General features: G+C 46.7%; 4 protein-coding genes across 8 annotated transcripts; 1 reads left to right on the forward strand and 3 right to left on the reverse strand.

The window, feature by feature from the left end:
• Positions 1–415: 415 nt before the first annotated feature.
• Positions 416–4,801, reverse strand: LOC123395277 (cytochrome P450 714C3-like). Its single transcript, XM_045090253.1, has 5 exons — positions 4,169–4,801; positions 2,044–2,270; positions 1,710–1,957; positions 1,152–1,527; positions 416–1,066 (listed from the first exon to the last, which is right to left on the reverse strand). Exons 1-5 carry the CDS (start codon positions 4,443–4,445, stop codon positions 641–643), a joined length of 1,554 nt encoding a protein of 517 aa, XP_044946188.1. The 5' UTR covers positions 4,446–4,801; the 3' UTR covers positions 416–640.
• Positions 4,802–6,480: 1,679 nt separating this feature from the next.
• LOC123395279 lies at positions 6,481–9,409 on the reverse strand. 2 transcript variants are annotated; one of them, XM_045090255.1, is made up of 2 exons: positions 7,166–8,550; positions 6,481–6,713 (listed from the first exon to the last, which is right to left on the reverse strand). In XM_045090255.1, exons 1-2 carry the CDS (start codon positions 8,546–8,548, stop codon positions 6,660–6,662), a joined length of 1,437 nt encoding a protein of 478 aa, XP_044946190.1. In that variant the 5' UTR covers positions 8,549–8,550; the 3' UTR covers positions 6,481–6,659. The 2 variants fall into 2 exon arrangements, with proteins under 2 accessions (XP_044946190.1, XP_044946189.1); XM_045090254.1 differs by lacking the exon at positions 6,481–6,713 and adding an exon at positions 9,195–9,409 and having other exon boundaries at positions 6,792–8,734.
• Positions 9,410–9,486: 77 nt separating this feature from the next.
• LOC123395281 (acetyltransferase NSI) lies at positions 9,487–11,682 on the forward strand. 3 transcript variants are annotated; one of them, XM_045090259.1, is made up of 4 exons: positions 9,487–10,150; positions 10,227–10,295; positions 11,011–11,067; positions 11,236–11,682. In XM_045090259.1, the coding sequence occupies exons 1-4, from the start codon at positions 9,634–9,636 to the stop codon at positions 11,289–11,291; spliced, it is 699 nt and encodes a 232-aa protein (XP_044946194.1). In that variant the 5' UTR covers positions 9,487–9,633; the 3' UTR covers positions 11,292–11,682. The 3 variants fall into 3 exon arrangements, with proteins under 3 accessions (XP_044946194.1, XP_044946195.1, XP_044946196.1); XM_045090260.1 differs by having other exon boundaries at positions 9,487–10,113; positions 10,237–10,295; XM_045090261.1 differs by lacking the exons at positions 11,011–11,067; positions 11,236–11,682 and adding an exon at positions 10,876–11,004 and having other exon boundaries at positions 9,487–10,113; positions 10,237–10,295.
• Positions 11,683–11,879: 197 nt separating this feature from the next.
• LOC123395280 (bifunctional epoxide hydrolase 2) lies at positions 11,880–15,001 on the reverse strand. Of its 2 annotated transcripts, none has more exons than XM_045090256.1 (6): positions 14,724–15,001; positions 14,025–14,496; positions 13,582–13,924; positions 13,294–13,392; positions 13,094–13,214; positions 11,880–12,611 (listed from the first exon to the last, which is right to left on the reverse strand). In XM_045090256.1, the coding sequence occupies exons 1-6, from the start codon at positions 14,881–14,883 to the stop codon at positions 12,397–12,399; spliced, it is 1,410 nt and encodes a 469-aa protein (XP_044946191.1). In that variant the 5' UTR covers positions 14,884–15,001; the 3' UTR covers positions 11,880–12,396. The 2 variants fall into 2 exon arrangements, with proteins under 2 accessions (XP_044946191.1, XP_044946192.1); XM_045090257.1 differs by having other exon boundaries at positions 12,524–12,611; positions 13,094–13,227.
• Positions 15,002–19,527: the final 4,526 nt, after the last annotated feature.

The following is a 19,527-nucleotide window of genomic DNA, read 5'->3' on the forward strand; positions in this document are numbered from 1 at the left end:
TGCAAAAAATAAACCCTCGTAGTTAGGTTGATCATGCTTTGATATGATCAATAATTTTTCGGAGTTGATTTAACGATTGCTAAGACGCAACGTCTACACGCGTTCGTAATCGAGTCATGAAAGTCTACTCTATAAAAAACGATCGGCGCTATTTCATCGAAAAAGGGATACCTTTATGTCTATCATCCTGGCTAAGATCTTGCGTCTGCATGATTTGCCTAAAATTGTACTCCCTCCGTTCCAAAATATAAGACCTTTTAGAGATTTCATTAGAAGGCTACATACGAAGCAAAATGAGTGAATCTATACTCTAAAATATGTCTATGTACATCCGTATGTAGTATATAGTGCAATCTATAAAAGGTCTTATATTTAGGAACGAAGGGAGTAGTGCGCATTGACAATATGGTGCATGTATCATAATCCACGTTCAACATTTAGCGCATCACAATCCACAGTTCTACACAGTATTCATCCTTGGAAAGCGGGTTGCATACATGTACACAAATAATACGTGTCTCCCACTGGAAAGCATGTTCTGTTGTTGCAACAATGGACTTCCGTACGGTTTCAGCAAGATACACAGGTGAGTGTTTGACTGTCTGGCCGACTACAGGCCAATGAACAACGATGGTGATCTTCAGAGCTTCTTCAGCACCAATGGCATGCCGAACCCTGGCTCGATGGTCAGCCGGAACACCGGCGCATGGTGGTACGTTGGCGACGGTGAGAAGGCGAACCTGCTCAGCAGGCGCGCCAGCACCACCTTCAGCTCCGTTATCGCTAGGTTCTGACCGATGCAGGTCCTGGGGCCGAGCCCAAATGGCGTGTACATGTGCGCGGGCTTGCACGCCCCGGCCACGCCGTTGGCGAACCGGCCCGGCCGGAACTCATCGGCGTCGGGGCCCCAGGCTTCCTTGTCCAGGTGCAGCATCGATCTGGTCACCTGGACGATCGTCCCACGGGGCACGTCCAGGCCGCCGATCTTGATGTCCGTCAGGGCTTCACGCATCATCACTGACGCCGGTGGGTACAGACGAAGAGTTTCTTGGATCACCATCGTCAGCTGCATTTCGGTATCAGGTGCAATGCATGAATATAAATTAATGGCGTCTAGTTATATGATGATGGACAGATTGTTAGTTGCTCACAATTTTCAGTTGGTGGAGGGCGTCAACGTCCAACGTGCTCCTCGCACGGCAAACCTCCAGTGCCTCGCAGCGGGCACGCTCCTGCCACTCCGGGTGTTTGGCCAGTAGCATCAGGCACCAAATGGCGGTGACCGCCGTGGTCTCATGCCCCGCGAAGTATATGGTCTTGCAGTTGCAAACGATGAAGTCCTCGGCAGTGCCGCCATGGCCATCGCCATGGGCGCCGTTGATGATCGCACGCAGAAGATCGTTATGAGTGGCCGCATTCTCAGCTCCATTATCGCTCACGTTGGCCTTTGCCACTTCCACGATCTGTAGCCTAACTTGTTCAACCAGATTCCGTATCTCCCGGTTGCTCTTGGTAGGCAGGTGCTTCCTGCAACAGCATGAAAGAACTAGCATGATTGGCTACCGCTTAGCTGTTTCATGTTCAAAGCAACTTGTCTTGTATTGCTGATCCAGTTTACTGAAATAAATGCCTTCCTCCTTCCCTGACCGAACATATAGAAAGATACTGGATTAAGCACGGAATAAGTATTAACAATATATTTTACTTACCACAGTGCAGAGAGTCCAACAAATGCATCCTGTTGAGAAATCGCCGTTTGAAGCTTCCTGAGCATGCGGAATATCTCTTCTCCTTTTGCGAAGCTACTCCCGAAGCAAGCCCTGGCGATTACATCTGCTGAGACGTTCCGCACATAATCATCAACAACTATCTCCGTGCTACCTCCTGCACTGTCGAGAATGTTCTCCCATGCTTCTAACAGCGGAGCAGTTGCATCTTCAATCAGCTGTATCATACCCTGCATATACACAGCATACCTACAGCCATGAATACTAGTCCAGGTTTTCAACCCATGTTAACTGTAAGCAAACTGTGCGTCACTACCTTAATCTTTTCCATGAAGAACTCTGGCGCCATGGTCTTCCTCTGATAGGCCCATTCGTCACCATTCACCGTAAATAATCCTCCCCCAAGAAGGGCTTTTCGAGTTTTCTTCAGATAATTAGGCTTCCCGAGCTCTGATGGTGTCCAGTGGCCTATGTCCTTCACCATATCTGGCTGAGAAACATGCAATATTTCCCGACCTCCTGACGAGTAAAGGAACACAGAGCCTGTCCCAAATTCATACTTTCAATTTCTTTCATGGTAAGAGGAAAAGGCATATATGAATACATAACAAACTCAATTCATTCTTACATGCACTTAGATTGAACAGACATTACATATTCTTTTTTTTTCCTAGAACACACAACTGTCTGTGTGCCACTTTCATTAGAAAGGTGTCAAGCAGACAAAAAGTACAGCAAGCGAAAGAGAAAACATGAACCTAGGCCTAGCATGAAATGGAAACCGAAGACAACCTGAGAATATAGAAAACCCATTGAAAAGAACAGAGATAAACTAAAATACTACAGCAAGGCCTTGGCGTAAGAACCATCTGGGGGTCTAGCATGCAGAAGGAGCCTTCTCAGCGCACCTCGCACTTGGTAGTTGTCATTGCCCTGCTTTGACCAAGATGGAGCCTACCAGATACTGGCTATGCAGCCCTGATGCCGCACCAAAGGTGTCCAGAAGCTGAAGTGTAGTGTCGAGCGTATAATTGAGGATAAAGCTGACCATCGTTTACATTCTAAAATACCTGCACCTTCTACCAAAGCATAACTTGCATGATATTAAAGTGGTTGGAAAATGAATAGCCTTGCAACACAAATACAGGGAAGAGGTACACAAAATACAGGGAAGAGGTACAGATTCAGTCAATGGAAATATTAATCACGAGTCACTTATTGCATCATTCACGTGAGTACATGACTGGTAAGAGTTGAAAGTCACCTTGATACAAAATGACAGAGAAGTGTAAGGGTGTGTTCCATTGGCTGGGTGGCTCTAGCCTGCATCGCATGGGGTGCTTTGAGTGAATGCTTTGAGTGCTTAGTTGGGTGAACACAGGCGTGTGCAAAGGGGCATATATTATAATGGCTTGTAGTGCAAAAACAAATTTACTTCTCAAGGAAGAGTTAAGATTTTCCATCCTTTAAACTGTAAAAGATCTAATACTTTTCAAGTTTAAACACCACTTGAAAGCAACTCAGTGGTGGTGAAAGTATTGTCCATAAAACTATTTGTTACATTATTTATAAGACTATCTATCTATGTACTAACCTAGGGTGAATGCAAGGGTACGGGATTCAACTTTTTCAGGGTTGTAGACTGTAGTTCTATACTTTCTGGAAAATATGTTAGTTGAAGTAGTGTGTACTTTTTTGCTTTCTTGTTTTGAGCTTTCCTTTGGGGCTGTGTTGTATGGATCTGGCGCCATCTTGGCATTTTCTTCTAATACAAAACGCCATGCGTTTGTGTGCGTGTTCGAGAAAAAAGAAGTAATCTGTACTGTCAACGCTGTAAGAAAATCACAGCGATAGAGAGCAGCAGGGATAGATTTAGATATGACGGTATTTTAGTCTTGTGACCTTGAATGCAAAAATATAACTTTTTCATACACGAGTCAGGACAAGTGACAGCAGAAGTTTAATATTTTGTGCTCTTTTGTCAGCTTCTACCCACTTGCCCATTGATCTAGTAATGTGTCTTAAGATTACGACAAATATAAAAAAATCTGATCAATAGCAATTAAGTACTACTAATGAGTTGTGTAACATGGATTAGGTATTACTTACCCTTGAAAAGGACAAACAAACTCACTAGAAAAATGCGATGTAGCCATTTCTCGACAACCGATGTTTAAAGAACTTGATGTTACTGACTCACTTGTGTAGATTCATATACCATAACAAATGTCAGTACAAATCAATCAAAAGATTGTTGTTAACTAAATCGTTTTCCAAAGCAGTGCAATCTTTGGAACTGATTCGTGGGGATAATTTGCCTCACAAAATTTGTAAATGACTAGAATGTCTATCTAATAAAGACCAAGATCACAGCATCAGCCTGAAATATTCACATAAGAACATAGCAAGATCATAGCATCAAAAGACACTTGCATACATACCATAAGTTTCCTTCCACACAAGGATGTGAGGGAAGAGGGTGGAGATGTAGTTGTTGCTGTCTTGCTTCTTCATAGGCTTGAGCTCATGTTGGATACGCTTCATCTCTTTGGTGTTGCCATCGAGCAAAGTAGGCTTGGGACCCTTCACACCTTGCCTTCTCAACCTCTTCCTTATCTTCTCCGGTCTTAGCCATAGGATGTTACACAAGCAAAACAAAGCTAAGCAAAGAAGAAGAACAAGGATTAGCAAAAGTAAGTTCTCCATGAGAGGAGGCATGGAGCTGGAGGTGGGGAAGTGTTCCAGTCAAACATTCAGATACAAGACAATGCAAGAACCCTTCGTATTTGTTTGAGACGCTGAGCATATGAATCTGACTTGCTCTTCTGGTGTATGATTGTTTAATGGTACGCTATTTTCAGATCTTGGCATTAATTAACACAATTAGTTTATTGTTAGATGGTCCATGCCACTACAGCCCCAGTTAGCGAGCCCCAGGAGAGAGTTGTGGCAACTAAGTGCAGTTGGAGCAATCACAGCATCCAAGGCAACTGACAACCAGATTTTACATCTATAACAAGCTTATTGATTATGATTGGTCAGGCACATACGTTCTGGCTTGACATACAACAGACAGAGTGGCATGTGCCGGTACCTCAGCGATGAACGATGGAGTGAAGGCGAGCTTGGTCAGCTGGCACGCGTGCTAGAGCTTCAGTTTGCTGCTGTGACCTTTTCTTCTGTTCATGCCTGAATTGTACATGTGTGCTGGCTTCCACGCTTGAGGCTTCCATGAGGTACAAGTGCACAACATTGAACAAGCCCTGGACAATGGTGCCACGAGGCCTATGCAGACAACCTATAGGATTAGGACGATCCAGTCACGTGAGATAACATGTGTGCTTCTGCAGTAAGTAGAACATACAATACTTCTATTTTTCAAGTTAGAATATACGGGTGGCTAAAATTTCATCTTTTCTCTAGTAAAATTTTACTAATTATGGAAGTAGTGGTTTACAATTTTAACAATAAATAAACTGTAGAAAGATTGTGACAGGGACAACAAGGATACATAATATTGTAAGTATGTAGTCGCTTGTGGTCCTGAAAAACATGATGCTATAATATTCACACTGGCAAAGACTTCATGCTCTTATGTCAACTTCCAGTCATTTTCACCAACGATTTTCTGGACACGAAAAGCATGCTCACACAAGATCAAAAGATTGCAAGTGGAACCTAATCCACACGACGTACTACTTCCACCGTTCCAAAATACTTGAAGTTCTAGGTTTATCCTAAGTCAAACATCTTTATATTTGACCAAGTCTATAGAAACATATATCACATCTACAACATCAACTATATAAAGTATGAAAATATATTTTATGATGAATCTAACGAAACTAATATGATATTGTAGATATTGGTATATTTTTCAATAAACTTGGTCAAACTTAAAAATGTTAGGACAAACCTAAAACTTCCAAGTATTATGGAACGGAGCGAGTACCATCTAACAATACGCTACACATATGAAATAGTCGTCTCACAAACTACGTTTGCGGGAAATTGATCTTTTACCCGAACAGGGAACATGAATGGTAAACAAGGATCCGGAAATAAAATTGTGCGTTTGCTCGTATGGGCATGCTCAATTTAAATAAAGGTATGCTTATTGACTATCCACTTAAGCAATAATATGCTTGGAACTTTCTTTGTCAAAATTGTATGAACCAGATGTAGAATCTAGATTTGATGTGCCACTAAACTCAGGGGTTTCAAAATGCAGTAAGTGATCGTGATCATATTGTGAGTCCGAGACTCTGAGTATTGACATACATACACATACAACAGCAAATGCATGCATCAAGTCTTCCTCTAGAGAAGGAAGTGAGGTAAGAGAATAGAATGTAGCTGGAATGACCTCATGTGGATCCTCTTCATCTGCTGGGTGTTGCCATAGAGTTACATAGGCTTGGGGCCGTTTATTCCTTGCCTTACTACATGTCTACTTTCTAGACTTAACCATACAATTCATCTAAGTCAACAAGACTTTGAGATGGGAGGGCAATTACTAATTAGTGCTGAGCTCCTGCATACGCCTACTCTTCTGAAATGAATAGTCGCTTCTTATTTTCCTAATCTATTCATTTCTCACTGTTAAAAATTGTTTTCAGATCACAAGGCAACACCAAGTAGACAGCCTTCATTGATCTTCAATGCATGATGTGTCTATTCATCAGTAGGATCGTAGCAAATTGGTTTCTGCCTTCTGCTTGTGTACTATTTCCCTGCACTGTTTTACCTCATGGAAACATACAAGCTACCACAAAATATATACATGCCTGAATACCTTTACAGCAGTCATGCACTCATGGTGCAAGCAGCTAGTTTAGATAGGGAAGAGCTACTTATGGAAAAGCAAAAGGGGCAAGATGAACCTATACATGAGCATCAACAAATAGAGAATTACCTCACAGCCAGCGCTGATTAAATTTCTAACATGAGGTGAACTGGAGTCTGGAGGCATCTTGAGTCTTCAGACTACAGGTTATATTAAGACATGGATTGAACTTTGAAGCAGAGATTAATTGCGGTTACATCAATATGAAGCATAGGATGTCCAATCACAAGTAGCAGTTGAATAATAACAGCAGGCATCAATACACACTTTGCTGAACTGAGCAAAATGGTGGAAAATATATAGTTTTCTCGGTTACAGGAACAACTCAATGGATCTCCTCACTGATCACATTGATCAAAACTTCAAACCAAACTTTTTAGGGAGAAAGCACTGCCGACAATCGAGTACCATCATCACACAGTAAATTTGGGATCAGTACATATGTACTGGATGTCTAGAACATGGACCACCAACTTCTTTCTGAGTCTACAAGTACTGCAGAGGCACTCTGGGATCCACGACACAGTCGCCTTCTACCACTACTAGCAGGATTTGCAAAGCACAAAACTAGAGCTAAACCGACAAAGCTTACTGCTGGAGCAACTGCAATAAACAGCCATCGACGGTGGGCACGTGCTCTGTTTGACTGCTCAGCAACATGAACACCATGTTCACTTGTATTAGTCACTTCCACTGCATCATAAGACATGTCCTGAGTTTCTTCAGCCTCAGGTTCATCAGAACCTTCTTCACCAATTTCCTGCAGATGGGTGCGTTCCTCCACCCCATGGACATCTCTTTCATTTGCTGCAGCTCGCTCAGGCCTCTCGGATTCTGGATCATCTGTAGGAAGTTCATATCGGCAAACTGGGCATGTATTCCTGGAACTAAGCCACGGCAAGATGCACGACGAATGATATAGATGCATGCATGGTAGCTGTTTTGCTCTAGTTCTGATAGGCATCGGGTCTTTGCAGACTGGACAGATCAAACCACCATCTGCCTCATGGCTTGTGGAGATGACTAGAGAGGGAAGATTTCCAATGAAGGATGTCGCTGCAGGTGGGGCTCCTCTTCTGGAACTGTCATCCTCAGCAAATTGTTCAAGAATCATCTCAAACTGTCTTGCATCAGCATAATCACCAGGATTCCCAACAAAAGGTGTCCTGACATCTGGCACTTCCATGTCTGCCATCAAGTTGGTCATATTTGCTCTTTGACTTCTCCAAGTCCATACCCCATCTTCAGACTCCCACCCAGTCAATTCACTTGGTCCAATGCCACGTGATTGCTGCTGGCGCTGCTGCATGGCGTCAACTGCTTCATCAAAATCAGACTCCTCCAACTGTTCATCTTCTTGGTCATCTGAATCCCACTGATCTATTCCAGCATTCATGGGATCAATATCTGTATCTGTATTCATGTAGCTCTCGTTGTCAAGTTGAATGGTAATCTCCCTTCCCATCATGCTATGTTGACCTAGAGAAGCATCTGACTCCCCGCCATAGTCACCAAAACTGATGTTTGATTCAAGCTCGTCAAACACAGAATCAGCATAACTGAGCCCATCACTCTCATCATCTGAAGCATGCCACCTTTGGGACTGGTTTGGTGTAGAATTATAAGATGCCAGCTGTTGCACAACGGTCGGAGAATCAATATCTGCCTCATGGCCTTGTCTAGCTAAGTTGATCAGTTGGGAGAACTGCTGTGAGAATGCATCCTCATTAGATTCAAGACTTGCAGTCCTAGATCTCCGCCTTCTTTGTCGTCTCTGCTGACTAGTGCTGGTTGTTACATCTCTTTCACTATCATTAAGCACAGTAGCCTTGCATTCCCTGCATATAGCTAAAGCTTCAAAGCTATTGGTCACCTCAGTATCCAAAGTAAAAGGCCTCGTGCAAACTAGGCATTGAGCATCTGGTTGGCTGGCAAGGCGCTCATAGTCGCTAGATTGTGTCTGATTGCCAGACATGGGCACCTTGTACTAGTAAATCTGACACTGAGATATGTAAGCAGTGCACTGGTGATAAGAACAAGGGGTGCTATTGCAGATAACAAATGATCTAAATGGAAACAGAGGTACGTCCTGCTTAATTCCTGGGTCAGGTGTTTATAGATACATTGTTGACACGCCACAAAAGTTCTTCCCACATGTCACCTGAAAGAAAAGCAAGCAATTGCTCCAGTTATTACGCAATGAGAGGAAGAAATACGAAATGCATCTGCAGCATATTACTACTGAGGACCAGCAACCACACCAACCAAATCATTTGCAGAGTCCCCCGTGTTTTCCTTCATTAGTTTCCTCTACATACGATCTTATCAAATTAATCGCCACCCTCATTTATCACGTAACAAACTATCGCAAGAGATCCACGCAAACCAACTAAATAGAGAGTAATAATGGAAAGCAGCCCCAGCTATGCAGGAGAGGCACCGAGATCGTGCACGCTTCACAAAAGCAGCCGCCGACTCCCCGATTTCCGCTACAACGAGGCGCTGAAATCAAACGCGAGGGGAAAATATTTTGCGCGGATTCGGGGAAGAGCCGCAGCCATTTGCGATGCAACAGCAAACAAGCAGTTGACGGCAAGGTCCAAGGGTTCGAAGAAAATCACCTTCCCCTCGAAAATCTAGGGCGTGATGAGAGAGAGAACTTCGCCGGCAGGAACAGCGATCTGGGAATCGTAGATCAATTCTCGGCGACGGTGGGACTCGGTTGGAGGAAGAGGACGACGTCGGAATTGGGGATTGGGGATCGCGGAGGAAAGGGAAAGGTTGGATCGTCTTTTTCTTTTTTCTTGAACAATTTCAGAATTTCTTTCGAGTTTTTTCTGCGGGAGAAAAGAGGTAGCAACCGTGGCGAGCTTATTCGACGAGTAGGCCCATCGAAGCTCGGGCGCTCGGCCCATTTGGAACCACACACGCACGCCGATGTCCCAGGGGGGGCAGTAGCGTCTTTCCCGTTCGATTCGTCGCCATCACCAACCTCCATTGGCGCCCACCCGCAGAGCTCCACTTCCACGAGACCACGACCACTCGCTCGTGACCCTCCCCATGGCCGCCGGCGTGAGCAGGCTTCCGCCGCGTCTCACCACGCTTGCGGTCTTCTCCTCGCCGACGCCGGGCCCCTTCGGCCCCAACAAGCGCGTCGCCGGGCCCAGGCCCAGGCCCAGGCTCAGGCTCCCGCCGATCTCCATCTCCATGGACCCGGCCCTCGTCGACCCGGCCCACCTCCAGGCGCTCATGCTCGCCTGCGCGCATTCCTGCGCCATCCGCCTATCCCCGCCGGACGCCGCCGCGCGGCCGGAGCCCGTCGACATCCGCAAGCTCCGCACCGCCGTGGCGCACAGCTTCCTGGTCGTGTCCGTCTTCTGCGGGACCAGGTTCCTGGAGGACGACGACGGAGAGGACGACCGGCGCTTCATGGGCCTGGAGCTGGACCTCGGGCTCGGGCGGCGTGGGGAGCAGCGGCTCGTCGGGTTCGGACGGGCCGTCTCCGACGTGGGGCTCACCGCCTCCGTCCATGACGTCGTGGTGATCTTCTCCTCTCTTCTTGCTTGTATAATTGCAAGTGAGGCGCTCTTGATTTAACTGCGGGAAACCAATGGTTATCACTCCAGCGCATGTGTTCATGGAACTATCTTCAGTGACTTGCAGGTTCATCCATCAGTGCAGAGGAGAGGAATTGGGCGCAAAATACTTGACAAAATTACAAGGTAGGTTGCTGGCATTGGATTTTTCTGGTGAATTCTGAAATGGGCTAACTTCTGAGTTGACCTAATAATAGAGGAAAAATAGATTCATGTTTTCTTATGTAAACTGTGAAAAGTTAGCAATAACGAAGCAAAAAACTATTGATGTTTCTTTCATGGACTCAAGGAATAGAAGAGATCTCTTGCACCGAAACATACAAATCTCCTGCACCATTGGAAAGACACGACCAAGTGATAAGCAAACAGAAGATAATATCCTGTGTTTTGAAATATGTTTCTTAGTTGAGAAAATTATCTTCAGGGTATTATTTTTCTCTATTAAACATAGTATCCCAGTCATCACGCATACATTGTACGTACTTGGACAGATAACATTACCATGGCTGTTTGTACGTAATAAAGCATACTTGGCCGACGGACTATAAAGTGATTTATGTTATGCTTTTCTTTGGGTACAGACTTTACAGTTCTCTTGCATTACTTTGACTGCATACTGAAATATGAACAATAAATGTATCTGTGGATCAACTAAACTCAGTGGTTGGAACAATATGCATATGCACAATACAAAATACTTGACCAGGGATAATTGCTGTACTAAAGCAGCATCAATTAATATGGATCGGAGGGAGTACTATATTTTGTAAGGTGCTGATTTATTTGTTGTCCAAAGTTCAAGCTTCATCTAATTTGCTTGTTTCCGGAACAATCTCTTCAGGGTACTCCATAGCAGAGGTATTTATGACATTTCCGCATTGTGCACAGGAAAGGAGAGGTATGACTTCCTTACCTAATTCGGTAGACTTCTGGAATGTTCTTTTGTACTATCTTTCGTGTTATATGTGGAGGAAGCGTGGTCTACTTCTACTTCCACATATCACTTGCAATAGAATCTTATGACAGTATATGATGATGTTTACACATCTTTTGGTACTGTTTGCAGGCCATTTTTTGAAGCATGTGGATTTGGTGATGATGCCATGGGTGCCACAACGATGATGTACACTAGAAACTTATACAAATAGCATTCCTATGTATGGTTGGCAATCTGCACAATAATACTACCACCGCTCCTTTTTTGCTGGTTAACTGCTGCCACCTGAGAATGCCGATTGTAAAGAGAGTTCTGCGATCCAACGGTGATTTTACCGCCTCTAACTGGATCCGGTATCCATGGTGCCCCAGCCTTATCTGTTCTCGAGGAAACCACCTGAATAAATTAGAGAAACTTGTGGACATGGTACGGTAGTACATTTCACCTTATTATCATATGTGGATGGCATAATCTAGCATATTCAGAATCCGAACCAGCATTTGTATTATTTTTTTGCCAAAAGCATTTGTAAATTTACCACCGATGGTAAAAGCTTCCTGTGTTTACAGGGATAAATGTCTGTGCACATTGTTTTCGTGCTCATGTATGTCAGCACTTGAACAAAGAGTGAACCACAGAAAGAGAACCTTGATACACAGAAACTGTAGATTTGTGGACAGTTTAGTGGTGTCGAAATTTCATTGGGAAATTTCCCTTCATCAAGTAATGTTGCAGGATAGACGACAGCATAAATAAATCAAGGGAGGCATGTGTAGGATTTCAACTATATACAAAAGATTAAACAGTACTCCCTCCGTTCACAAATATAAGATGTTTTGGATATTTCAATATAAACTACATACAGACTGAAATGAGTGAACAAACACACCAAAATGTATCTATATACATCTGATTCACAAAAAAGTCAGAACATATCATATTTGTGAATGCATGGAGTAGTTGATACATCTATGACATTTTGCAAACACCCTTTGATCTACCACCTTACACAACAAGAAGTTTTAGTTTCAGGAAAACGGCGATTTCATGGTGAACTGATGATTCGACTGGGCCAACCAATCCAATGACTTCTTCCCAGACTCTGGGTTTTGTGCAGTAAGATTTTCTTATGCAACTTTGCACAATAATGCTTGCTTCGCTGTATATAAACATCCATGGTTATTAAATGATGGATGTCCAATCGTTAAACTGCAATTGTTTATCTCCCGGTCCCTGTCCAGTCGCCTGTTGGTCTAGCTATTCTGCATATGCATTTACCAGCATGTATCATCATACAGCTGCTTGGAACACATGCTCATCTGGAGTTCCAAAGGCTCTCTGTAGGAACTGTTCGACGACTGAAAGGAATTCTTGAGCTCGTTCCTCCTGGGGCAAGTGCCCACAATTCTTGATCACCTCAAATGTCGCGCCAGGAATTGCACGTGCTAGGCGTTCAGCATTCGAAGCTGGAACAAGACGGTCTGTGTCGCCGGTCACCACTAGCACTGCAATGATAAGACAATGAAAACTATTCAGAAATAACATCTTTTCCGTATATTCTGGTAAAGAAAACATTGTTATACGAACCAATGTATTAAGAGTATTCAAAACTTAATCTGAAATTTCTAGGGACTGATAATGATAAATCAGTGCACATATTAAGTCCAGCAGTAGCACTGAATTATACTCCCTCCGTTCCTAAATACTCCCTCCGTCCCAAAATAACTGTCTCAAGCTTAGTACAAATTTATACTAGAGCTAGTACAAAGTTGAGACACTTATTTTGGGACGGAGGGAGTATAAGACATTGTAGAGATTTCACTATATACTACATACGGATGTATGTAGTCATATTTTAGAGTGTAGATTCACTCATTTTACTCCGTATGTAGTCTATAGTCAAATTTTTAAAAGGTCTTATATTTCGAAACGGAGGGAGTACATAGATAAGGATAAGATGCCCATTAGAAGAAACATAGAGTTGAACCTGGGCATGAGATCTCAGAGAGCCTCTTCGAGACTGGCACTCTTGACTTTGGTGAAGAATCTGTGATCATGGATATAGTGTACTCCAAGAGAGCTGTCTCCCATCCCTTGGATCTTAGTGGCTGAAAGAAATTCCTTGAACAACAATATGAGTATGAGTAGGTCTTTCTCACTTGGTGTATTTTCCTACAGAGAACTCACCTTGGTGTAGCCTTGAATGACATGATCAGTTACTTTGCTTGGGTCATACCATGCATTACGAACGCCCGTTACGCCGAATTTATCCATGATAAATCTCACCTATGAAAAGGAATGGAACCACAAAAGTTGCAGGAACTAGAAGTATCTCTATTTTGACTATTTAAGAATTTGAACTAAAACCACGGCAAGAATTTAGGAACGGGGGGAGTAAATTCTAAATTTGGTGGGTTTTTCAGGGCCCTAAATTTGGTGTTTTAGTTAGTGGTGAGCCAGGAAAGAGCAACGTACCAGGCTCGCTGCCAGTGAAGATCGTAGAAAAGCCACAAGAAGCTTACGAGACAAAGCTCTGACCGTATCCTGTACTGCCATGGCCAACTTCAGAACAGGCCCTGCAAGCCACATACACATGCCAAGAAACCCTCTCCATATCCTAGCAAATGGATTTGGTGTTGCATTGTTATCATCAGAATCCTTCTTGTCTGCCCCTTCTTGCTCCCCTACGCTGTTTTCTTTCTCACCCTTCCTCCCGAAACCCGGCGCGAAAATCGCCGGTGCAACCAGCACTAGCGCTGCCACCCGCTCGGGTGCCTCGAAGTACGCCTCCACTGCAACGAGGCAGCCGGCAGAGTGCCTGGGATGATCCAAACCGGAACGTTAATCTCAGTGTCCCTCATCAAACAAACTAGCGATGCAGTGATACGGAAAATGCAGTGCAGAGTCTGCATCTGTACCCAACAAGGACGGCCTTCCCAGCACCGAGTTGGTCTATGAATGCCAGTGTGGCCATGGCCGAGAAGGCCATGGAGTAAGGGTTGAGAGGCTTGGTGTCATCGCCAGACCATCTGGCCCGGGAGGTGAGGCCAAACGCCGGCCGGTCGAAGGCGAGAACCTTGGCGCCGGCGATGCGGGCGAGTGGCCGCATGACGCGGCTCCAGGAGAACACCGACGCCCCGAAACCGTGCAGCAGCACTATGGGCAGCCCGACCTGACTCCTGGCGACCTCGGAGCCCGAGGACTGGTCGCCGGAATCCTCGTCCTCGTCATGGGCGCAGACCTTGTGGTGGACCCTGACGCCGTTGATCTCGTAGAAGCTGCTGTCAGGATCCGCGAGCGCGTCAGGGTCGAGGAGGTCGTCCTGGTCGATGCCGGCCACGAGCCGGCGGCGGCGCGGCGGCATCTGCGTACCGCTGTCCGGAACCGATCCTGCATTTGCTTCGGGGGTTTAGTGCGTGCTTGTGTTTGGGGAAAGTTCAGCCACTCGGAGGGGAAAAAATGATATTCGCAATTTCGAACCACTTTCTAGCGCAATGATCCCAATTTTTTGCTCCAACAAGAAGAACACCACAACCTCTTTTTTCAGAGCACCAATTTGAAGCATCTCCTATGGTAATGTGAAATCTTTCACTCCCAATGCAAGAAAAGAAAGTTACCGGCAGGGAACTCGGCGGCGGCGGCTGAAGGCGGGGGAGGACCGGCCGTGCGGCGAGTGCGGAGAAGTGGAGGACGGATCTGCGCGGCGACGGCGGCGGCGGCGGGGAGAATGTGTGCGGCGGCGGGCGGCGGGGGTCGGAGGGAGATGAGCATCAGCATCTGATCAGGCCCCGCTCGGCGCGGGAAGCCGACGGGCGGATGATCGTTGGCTGGAAGGAGTCGGCGAAAGCTTAGCGTGGATTGCGTGGGGGCCGCCGGCAGTGGCACGACGGCCGGGGCTGTAATCCGCGAGCTAGCGATGTGTCAATGCTATGGTAGGTTGCCCCTATTTCAAAATTTGGCTCTTGTGCCGACCGAGTTTAGAGCATCGATTATACATGAGAAGATCCTAAATAATTGTAGCCGGCGAAAATCAGTAATTAGTTTTTTCTAACTATAATTATTTAGATGAAGAGAGTACATTTTTAGAAAATGTTTTTATGAGAGCGCCCGTGTCTTTCCCGGCGGGCAACCCGGGCGAAACCCTAGCGGCCGGGCCAACCACCCCTCCCGAGTCCTCCCCTCCCCCCTCGCTGCCGCCGGGCAAAGCCTGCGCGGCGTCAGCGGCGACGAGCCACTTCGTTCGTCCCTCTCGCGAGGCATGGGTTGTGCGGGGCTGCCCGACCAAGGAGAAGCGTGGGATGGCGCGGAGAGCTCGAGCCGGCTAACGCAGCGGGTTGGAATTGGTGCGCGCCTGGGCGCGGTGATCGCGTGTTGGAGGTTGCGGGGTTGTGGCAGGTGGGCGCGATGGTGACCATAGGCGCGCAGCGGGCGGCTTGTCGGAGATGGCGTCTGTGCATGGCGCCCACGCACTACTCTCGGAGCGGCTTTGCAGCGCGCGGGATGCGGGATGCGCGTGGTCAGCGCCCCTGCGCGGATCTGCTGGGTGGTGGCGCGGGAGGAGGTTGGCGCCACGGCGGTCAGGGGCTCCCGACGGACGCGTCAAATCTCGTCGGCTGGTGGCGCCTGGATGATGGTTGGAGTACTGGTTGTGGCGGTGGATGCTGGTGGGCTCCCCCCTTCATGCGTGTGCACGTCCAGCTCATGGAGCAGGGGCGCCGTCCAGTCTGTTGGTGCTTGGGGAGGGTCGGGCAGACCAGATCCAACACAAAGGTCCAGTCCTAGCGCGCGGTGGTGTGAGCATGTTGGCTTTGACGTGGTTTTTCGCTCTGTTTGGGCACTCGGCGGTGCGGGCGAGTCGGTTTTGGTTCTTCTCCGGTCTTTTCTGAAGCGTCGCGGTGCGAATTCTCACCCACATCTGCGCACGGAGCCTGAGGATGGCCGAAGCCGACTTGGTTCGCCCAGGTCATGCAAGCGGCGGTGCTGACCGGTCAGATTGGTGTGTGCTCGCCTAGTTCTGCGTGCGGCGGCTATGATTACGTGCCTGGTAGTGTGTGCTTGGCCCCATCCTGCTCGGTGGCGCTGGGTAGGTCTCGGATCCTGGATGATTGGTGGAAGACTTGGCTCCGGATGAAAATCCTGCATCGACCTCGTCGATGCCGACGGTAATGATATTTATGGATGTCGTCTTCCTTCTTGGAGGTGTCTTCGTGGAGCTCATTGTTCTTCCTACCTCATGGCTGAGGTCTCCGGGTGAAAACCTTAGATCTGGCGGAGTCAGATTGGATGACGGTGGTGTTCCTGATACCAATTCCTTCTTAGAGGCGTCATCTTGGTGACCTCATCAATGGATTCCGACGGTGTGCACGGTTGTTGGCGGAGCATGGATTTGTGTTGGTGTCGGCGGGATTTTTCTTTTATTTTCCTTCTGCACTAGCCTTTTTGTTGTGCTTTCCTCCTTTGGAGGGCTCTTGTTACTCAACTTATGATCAATGAATTTGGCAGTTCTCCTGCCAACGTTCAAAAAAAAGTGCTTTTACATTAAAAAAAACAACTCCAACAGATGATCTATATAGGAGATGTAGAAGAGCAACTCCAATAGTTGAAGCAAAATGGAGATGTAAAAACTAGTGGACAGCGACCGAATCGGGGCAGCGATAGTGGGGACGGCGGCTGCGCGGTGCGATTCAGGGCGGCAACATTGGGGCAGCATCGGTACAGCGGCATGCGTGTGTGGGGACGATGGAGGAGCGTCAAACGGACAACGGGGGTGGTGAATCGGGACGGCGGCGACGCGAATCATGGAGGCGGAGCAACGGTAGTGTAGTGGCAAAGGAGCGGTGATTCGAGGAGGAGAGAAGAGGAGGGGCGACGTAGGGGCGGCGAAGGAGCGTCAGAGCGGTAGCTTGTCGAAGGAGTGGCGGAGGGGCAGTGGGAGCTCGATGCTGCAGGTGGCCGTCGGGCGGGCGGCATGGCATGCCTCCCCTACCTCCGATGATGGGTCGAGTCTACGAGCAAACCGAGCCCCTCCACGATCGCGCCTTGCAAACCATTTTGGTAGCCAGACCTCCGGCGAAGCTTCGATTCGAAGCGGCAGACGAAAAGGAATCAACGGCTACTGGTGGCGGTCGGCAATAGTACGGCGAGGTAGGTGGCAGGGGATGGGGGCGAACTCACGGTAGGGCCGTCGGGCGGCGATGGCGTCATTTTTTGGCAAAATCTGTCGGCGATGGCGGCGGGAAGTCACACATAAGGAAACGGGAGGAAGTTGGGCGGTTGGCGCATGGTTGCTGTTTTTACATCTCAAGTAGGTGGAGATGCAAATTTGCACCGCGGGGTGTTGTAGTTTACATCTCCGGGAGGCGGAGATGTAATTTTTTTTTGCATCTACATCATTTGTTGGAGAGACGTTTTTGGGCCTCGAAGATGCAAAAGTTAGTTATTTTTTCATCTACATCTTCTATTGGAGATGCTCTTAGCATTAGCTTGTTGCACGCGTCGTTAAACTAACCATAATGGGGAGTAACTTACACTAGTAGCATGCACATGTTACTAGTCTATGTTACTACTTCTATAGTGGGGAGTAACATATACGTCGTGTCATGTGGCACTTCATTTATTAGGTTGTAGACTCATCTTGTCTTTTTATGTGTGCTTGAAAGCATAATTGCTCCCTAAGGTGGTTTTGATAATTGATCACAACATATGCATCATTTGACTAATGACCTTATCCAAGTATATTTCAGAAAAGTTACAAGACGCCTTGGCCATAGGATTGTGAGGAGAAACCCATTGATGAAGGAATAGGGTTGGCTCAAGCTTTAAGCAAGAAGACTCTATATTTTACATTTGTGAGAAATCACTTTTGAGTCCATAGGAAAGCCAATACTATTAAAAGAGGTGAGGTATTATGATGAATTGGTTGCTCAAGTGCTTAGAGGTAGCCACAAAAAATATTCACTCATTCTCCCACGAAATATCTCTGTCCATAGCCAAACCAGCCGGTGCCACCAACTTTTTCCACTCGGCCTTACCGATTTTCCACTAGACACATCCTATGCCAAACCCTACCATCTCGATAGCACCAACTTCCATATCGGTACCACCGAGATCAGTGATAACTTTCTGTTGAGCTAATTTCAAGTATCGGAATTTCTGAGATTGGAATCGGTCCCACCGAGATTTGGAAACTGGTCTAGGTCATCGTATCAGTACCACCGAGATTTATATATCGGTCTCGCCGAGAATTCAAAAGTTTCCACATTTAGTGCAACTCGGTACCATCGAGATTCATTTTGGTGCCACCTAGTTGGGCAATAATGTTGTAACAGTTGAATTTTGGGGGATGCATATATATAAATCTCATTCTTAGAGGAAGCACTCAGAACACACTTACACTTTCCGGGTCCATTTTTCGAGGGGGAGCCACCTACTCATGTGTTGACATGAAGAGATTCCAGTCCAACCATTTGAAACATGATCTCTAGCCTCCACAAGTTGCTTTCCGCAAGATCAATCTCTCCTACCCATGCCAAATCTATGAGAGAGTGATTGAGTGTTGAGGAGCCTATATTTTGAAGCACAAGAGCAAAGAGTTCATCTTCCTACCACATCTATTACCTTTTGGAGGGTGGTGCCTCCTAGATTGGTTAGGTGTCGCTCGAGAGCCTCCTTCTTCGTGTTGTGGAGTTGAACCAAGAAAGTTTGTAAGGGAAAGGAGATCGCCTACTTGATGAAGATCTACCGTGAGTGAGGCTAGTCTTGTGTGGAGGTAAGCCATTGTGGAATAGACAAGGTCGCTTCTTCGTGGACCCTATGTGGGTGGAGCCCTTCGTGGACTGTCGCAGCCGTTACCCTCCGTGGGTTGAAGTCTCCACTAAAGTGGACGTACGATAGCACCACATATCGGAACCACGCCAAAAATTGTCGTGTCAACCTTTGCGTTTGATCTTACTACCTTACCCTCTACATTACATTTGCATGTATTTACTTTGTGCTGCTATACTCTTAGATATGCGTGTGTAGGGTGAAATTGACTAGTCATGTGGGCGGCAAGATCTATGGTGGTGGGTGACTTGGGCATGCTCTATCTCTGGCAGCAGCGGCCCCCTCATCTGAATCGGGGACCTGATCACGTCCCTCTTACCCTCAAGACCTTGATGTGGCACGAATGGGTGGTTGAGCGAAAGTTGTGTACTTGATCCCCGACGACGATGACGCCTACGGGCGTCGTTCTTTTCACGAAGACATCATTTGGGGGATCCTCTTCGTGTCCGGTTTCGGATGAAAACCTTAGTCCATCTTCGACTCGGCAACGGCTGCGTTTCACGTTGTTCCCTCTTGGGGCGTTGTTCTGGAGCATAGGTGTTGTAGGGTATAGGGTGGTGGTGCAATGAGTTCTTCTTATATTCTTTGCAGGCCGCG

Source organism: Hordeum vulgare, chromosome 5H, assembly GCF_904849725.1.
Source record: "Hordeum vulgare subsp. vulgare chromosome 5H, MorexV3_pseudomolecules_assembly, whole genome shotgun sequence".
Taxonomy (NCBI): Eukaryota; Viridiplantae; Streptophyta; class Magnoliopsida; order Poales; family Poaceae; genus Hordeum; species Hordeum vulgare.

Excerpts from the sequence above, each read along its gene's own strand:
- LOC123395279 (XM_045090254.1), bottom strand. The coding sequence starts at position 8,548 with ATGTCTGGCAATCAGACACAATCTAGCGACTATGAGCGCCTTGCCAGC.
- LOC123395280 (XM_045090256.1), bottom strand. The coding sequence starts at position 14,883 with ATGCTGATGCTCATCTCCCTCCGACCCCCGCCGCCCGCCGCCGCACAC. Across the intron at positions 14,497-14,723 it reads CGCCGCCGAGTTCCCTGCCG|GATCGGTTCCGGACAGCGGT; the intron begins GTAACTTTCTTT and ends AAGCAAATGCAG. Across the intron at positions 13,215-13,293 it reads TCATTCAAGGCTACACCAAG|CCACTAAGATCCAAGGGATG; the intron begins GTGAGTTCTCTG and ends AATTTCTTTCAG.
- LOC123395277 (XM_045090253.1), bottom strand. The coding sequence starts at position 4,445 with ATGCCTCCTCTCATGGAGAACTTACTTTTGCTAATCCTTGTTCTTCTT. Across the intron at positions 1,528-1,709 it reads GTTGGACTCTCTGCACTGTG|GAAGCACCTGCCTACCAAGA; the intron begins GTAAGTAAAATA and ends ATGCTGTTGCAG. Across the intron at positions 1,067-1,151 it reads CCCTCCACCAACTGAAAATT|CTGACGATGGTGATCCAAGA; the intron begins GTGAGCAACTAA and ends ACCGAAATGCAG.
- LOC123395281 (XM_045090259.1), top strand. The coding sequence starts at position 9,634 with ATGGCCGCCGGCGTGAGCAGGCTTCCGCCGCGTCTCACCACGCTTGCG. Across the intron at positions 10,296-11,010 it reads ATACTTGACAAAATTACAAG|GGTACTCCATAGCAGAGGTA; the intron begins GTAGGTTGCTGG and ends CAATCTCTTCAG. Across the intron at positions 11,068-11,235 it reads TTGTGCACAGGAAAGGAGAG|GCCATTTTTTGAAGCATGTG; the intron begins GTATGACTTCCT and ends TACTGTTTGCAG.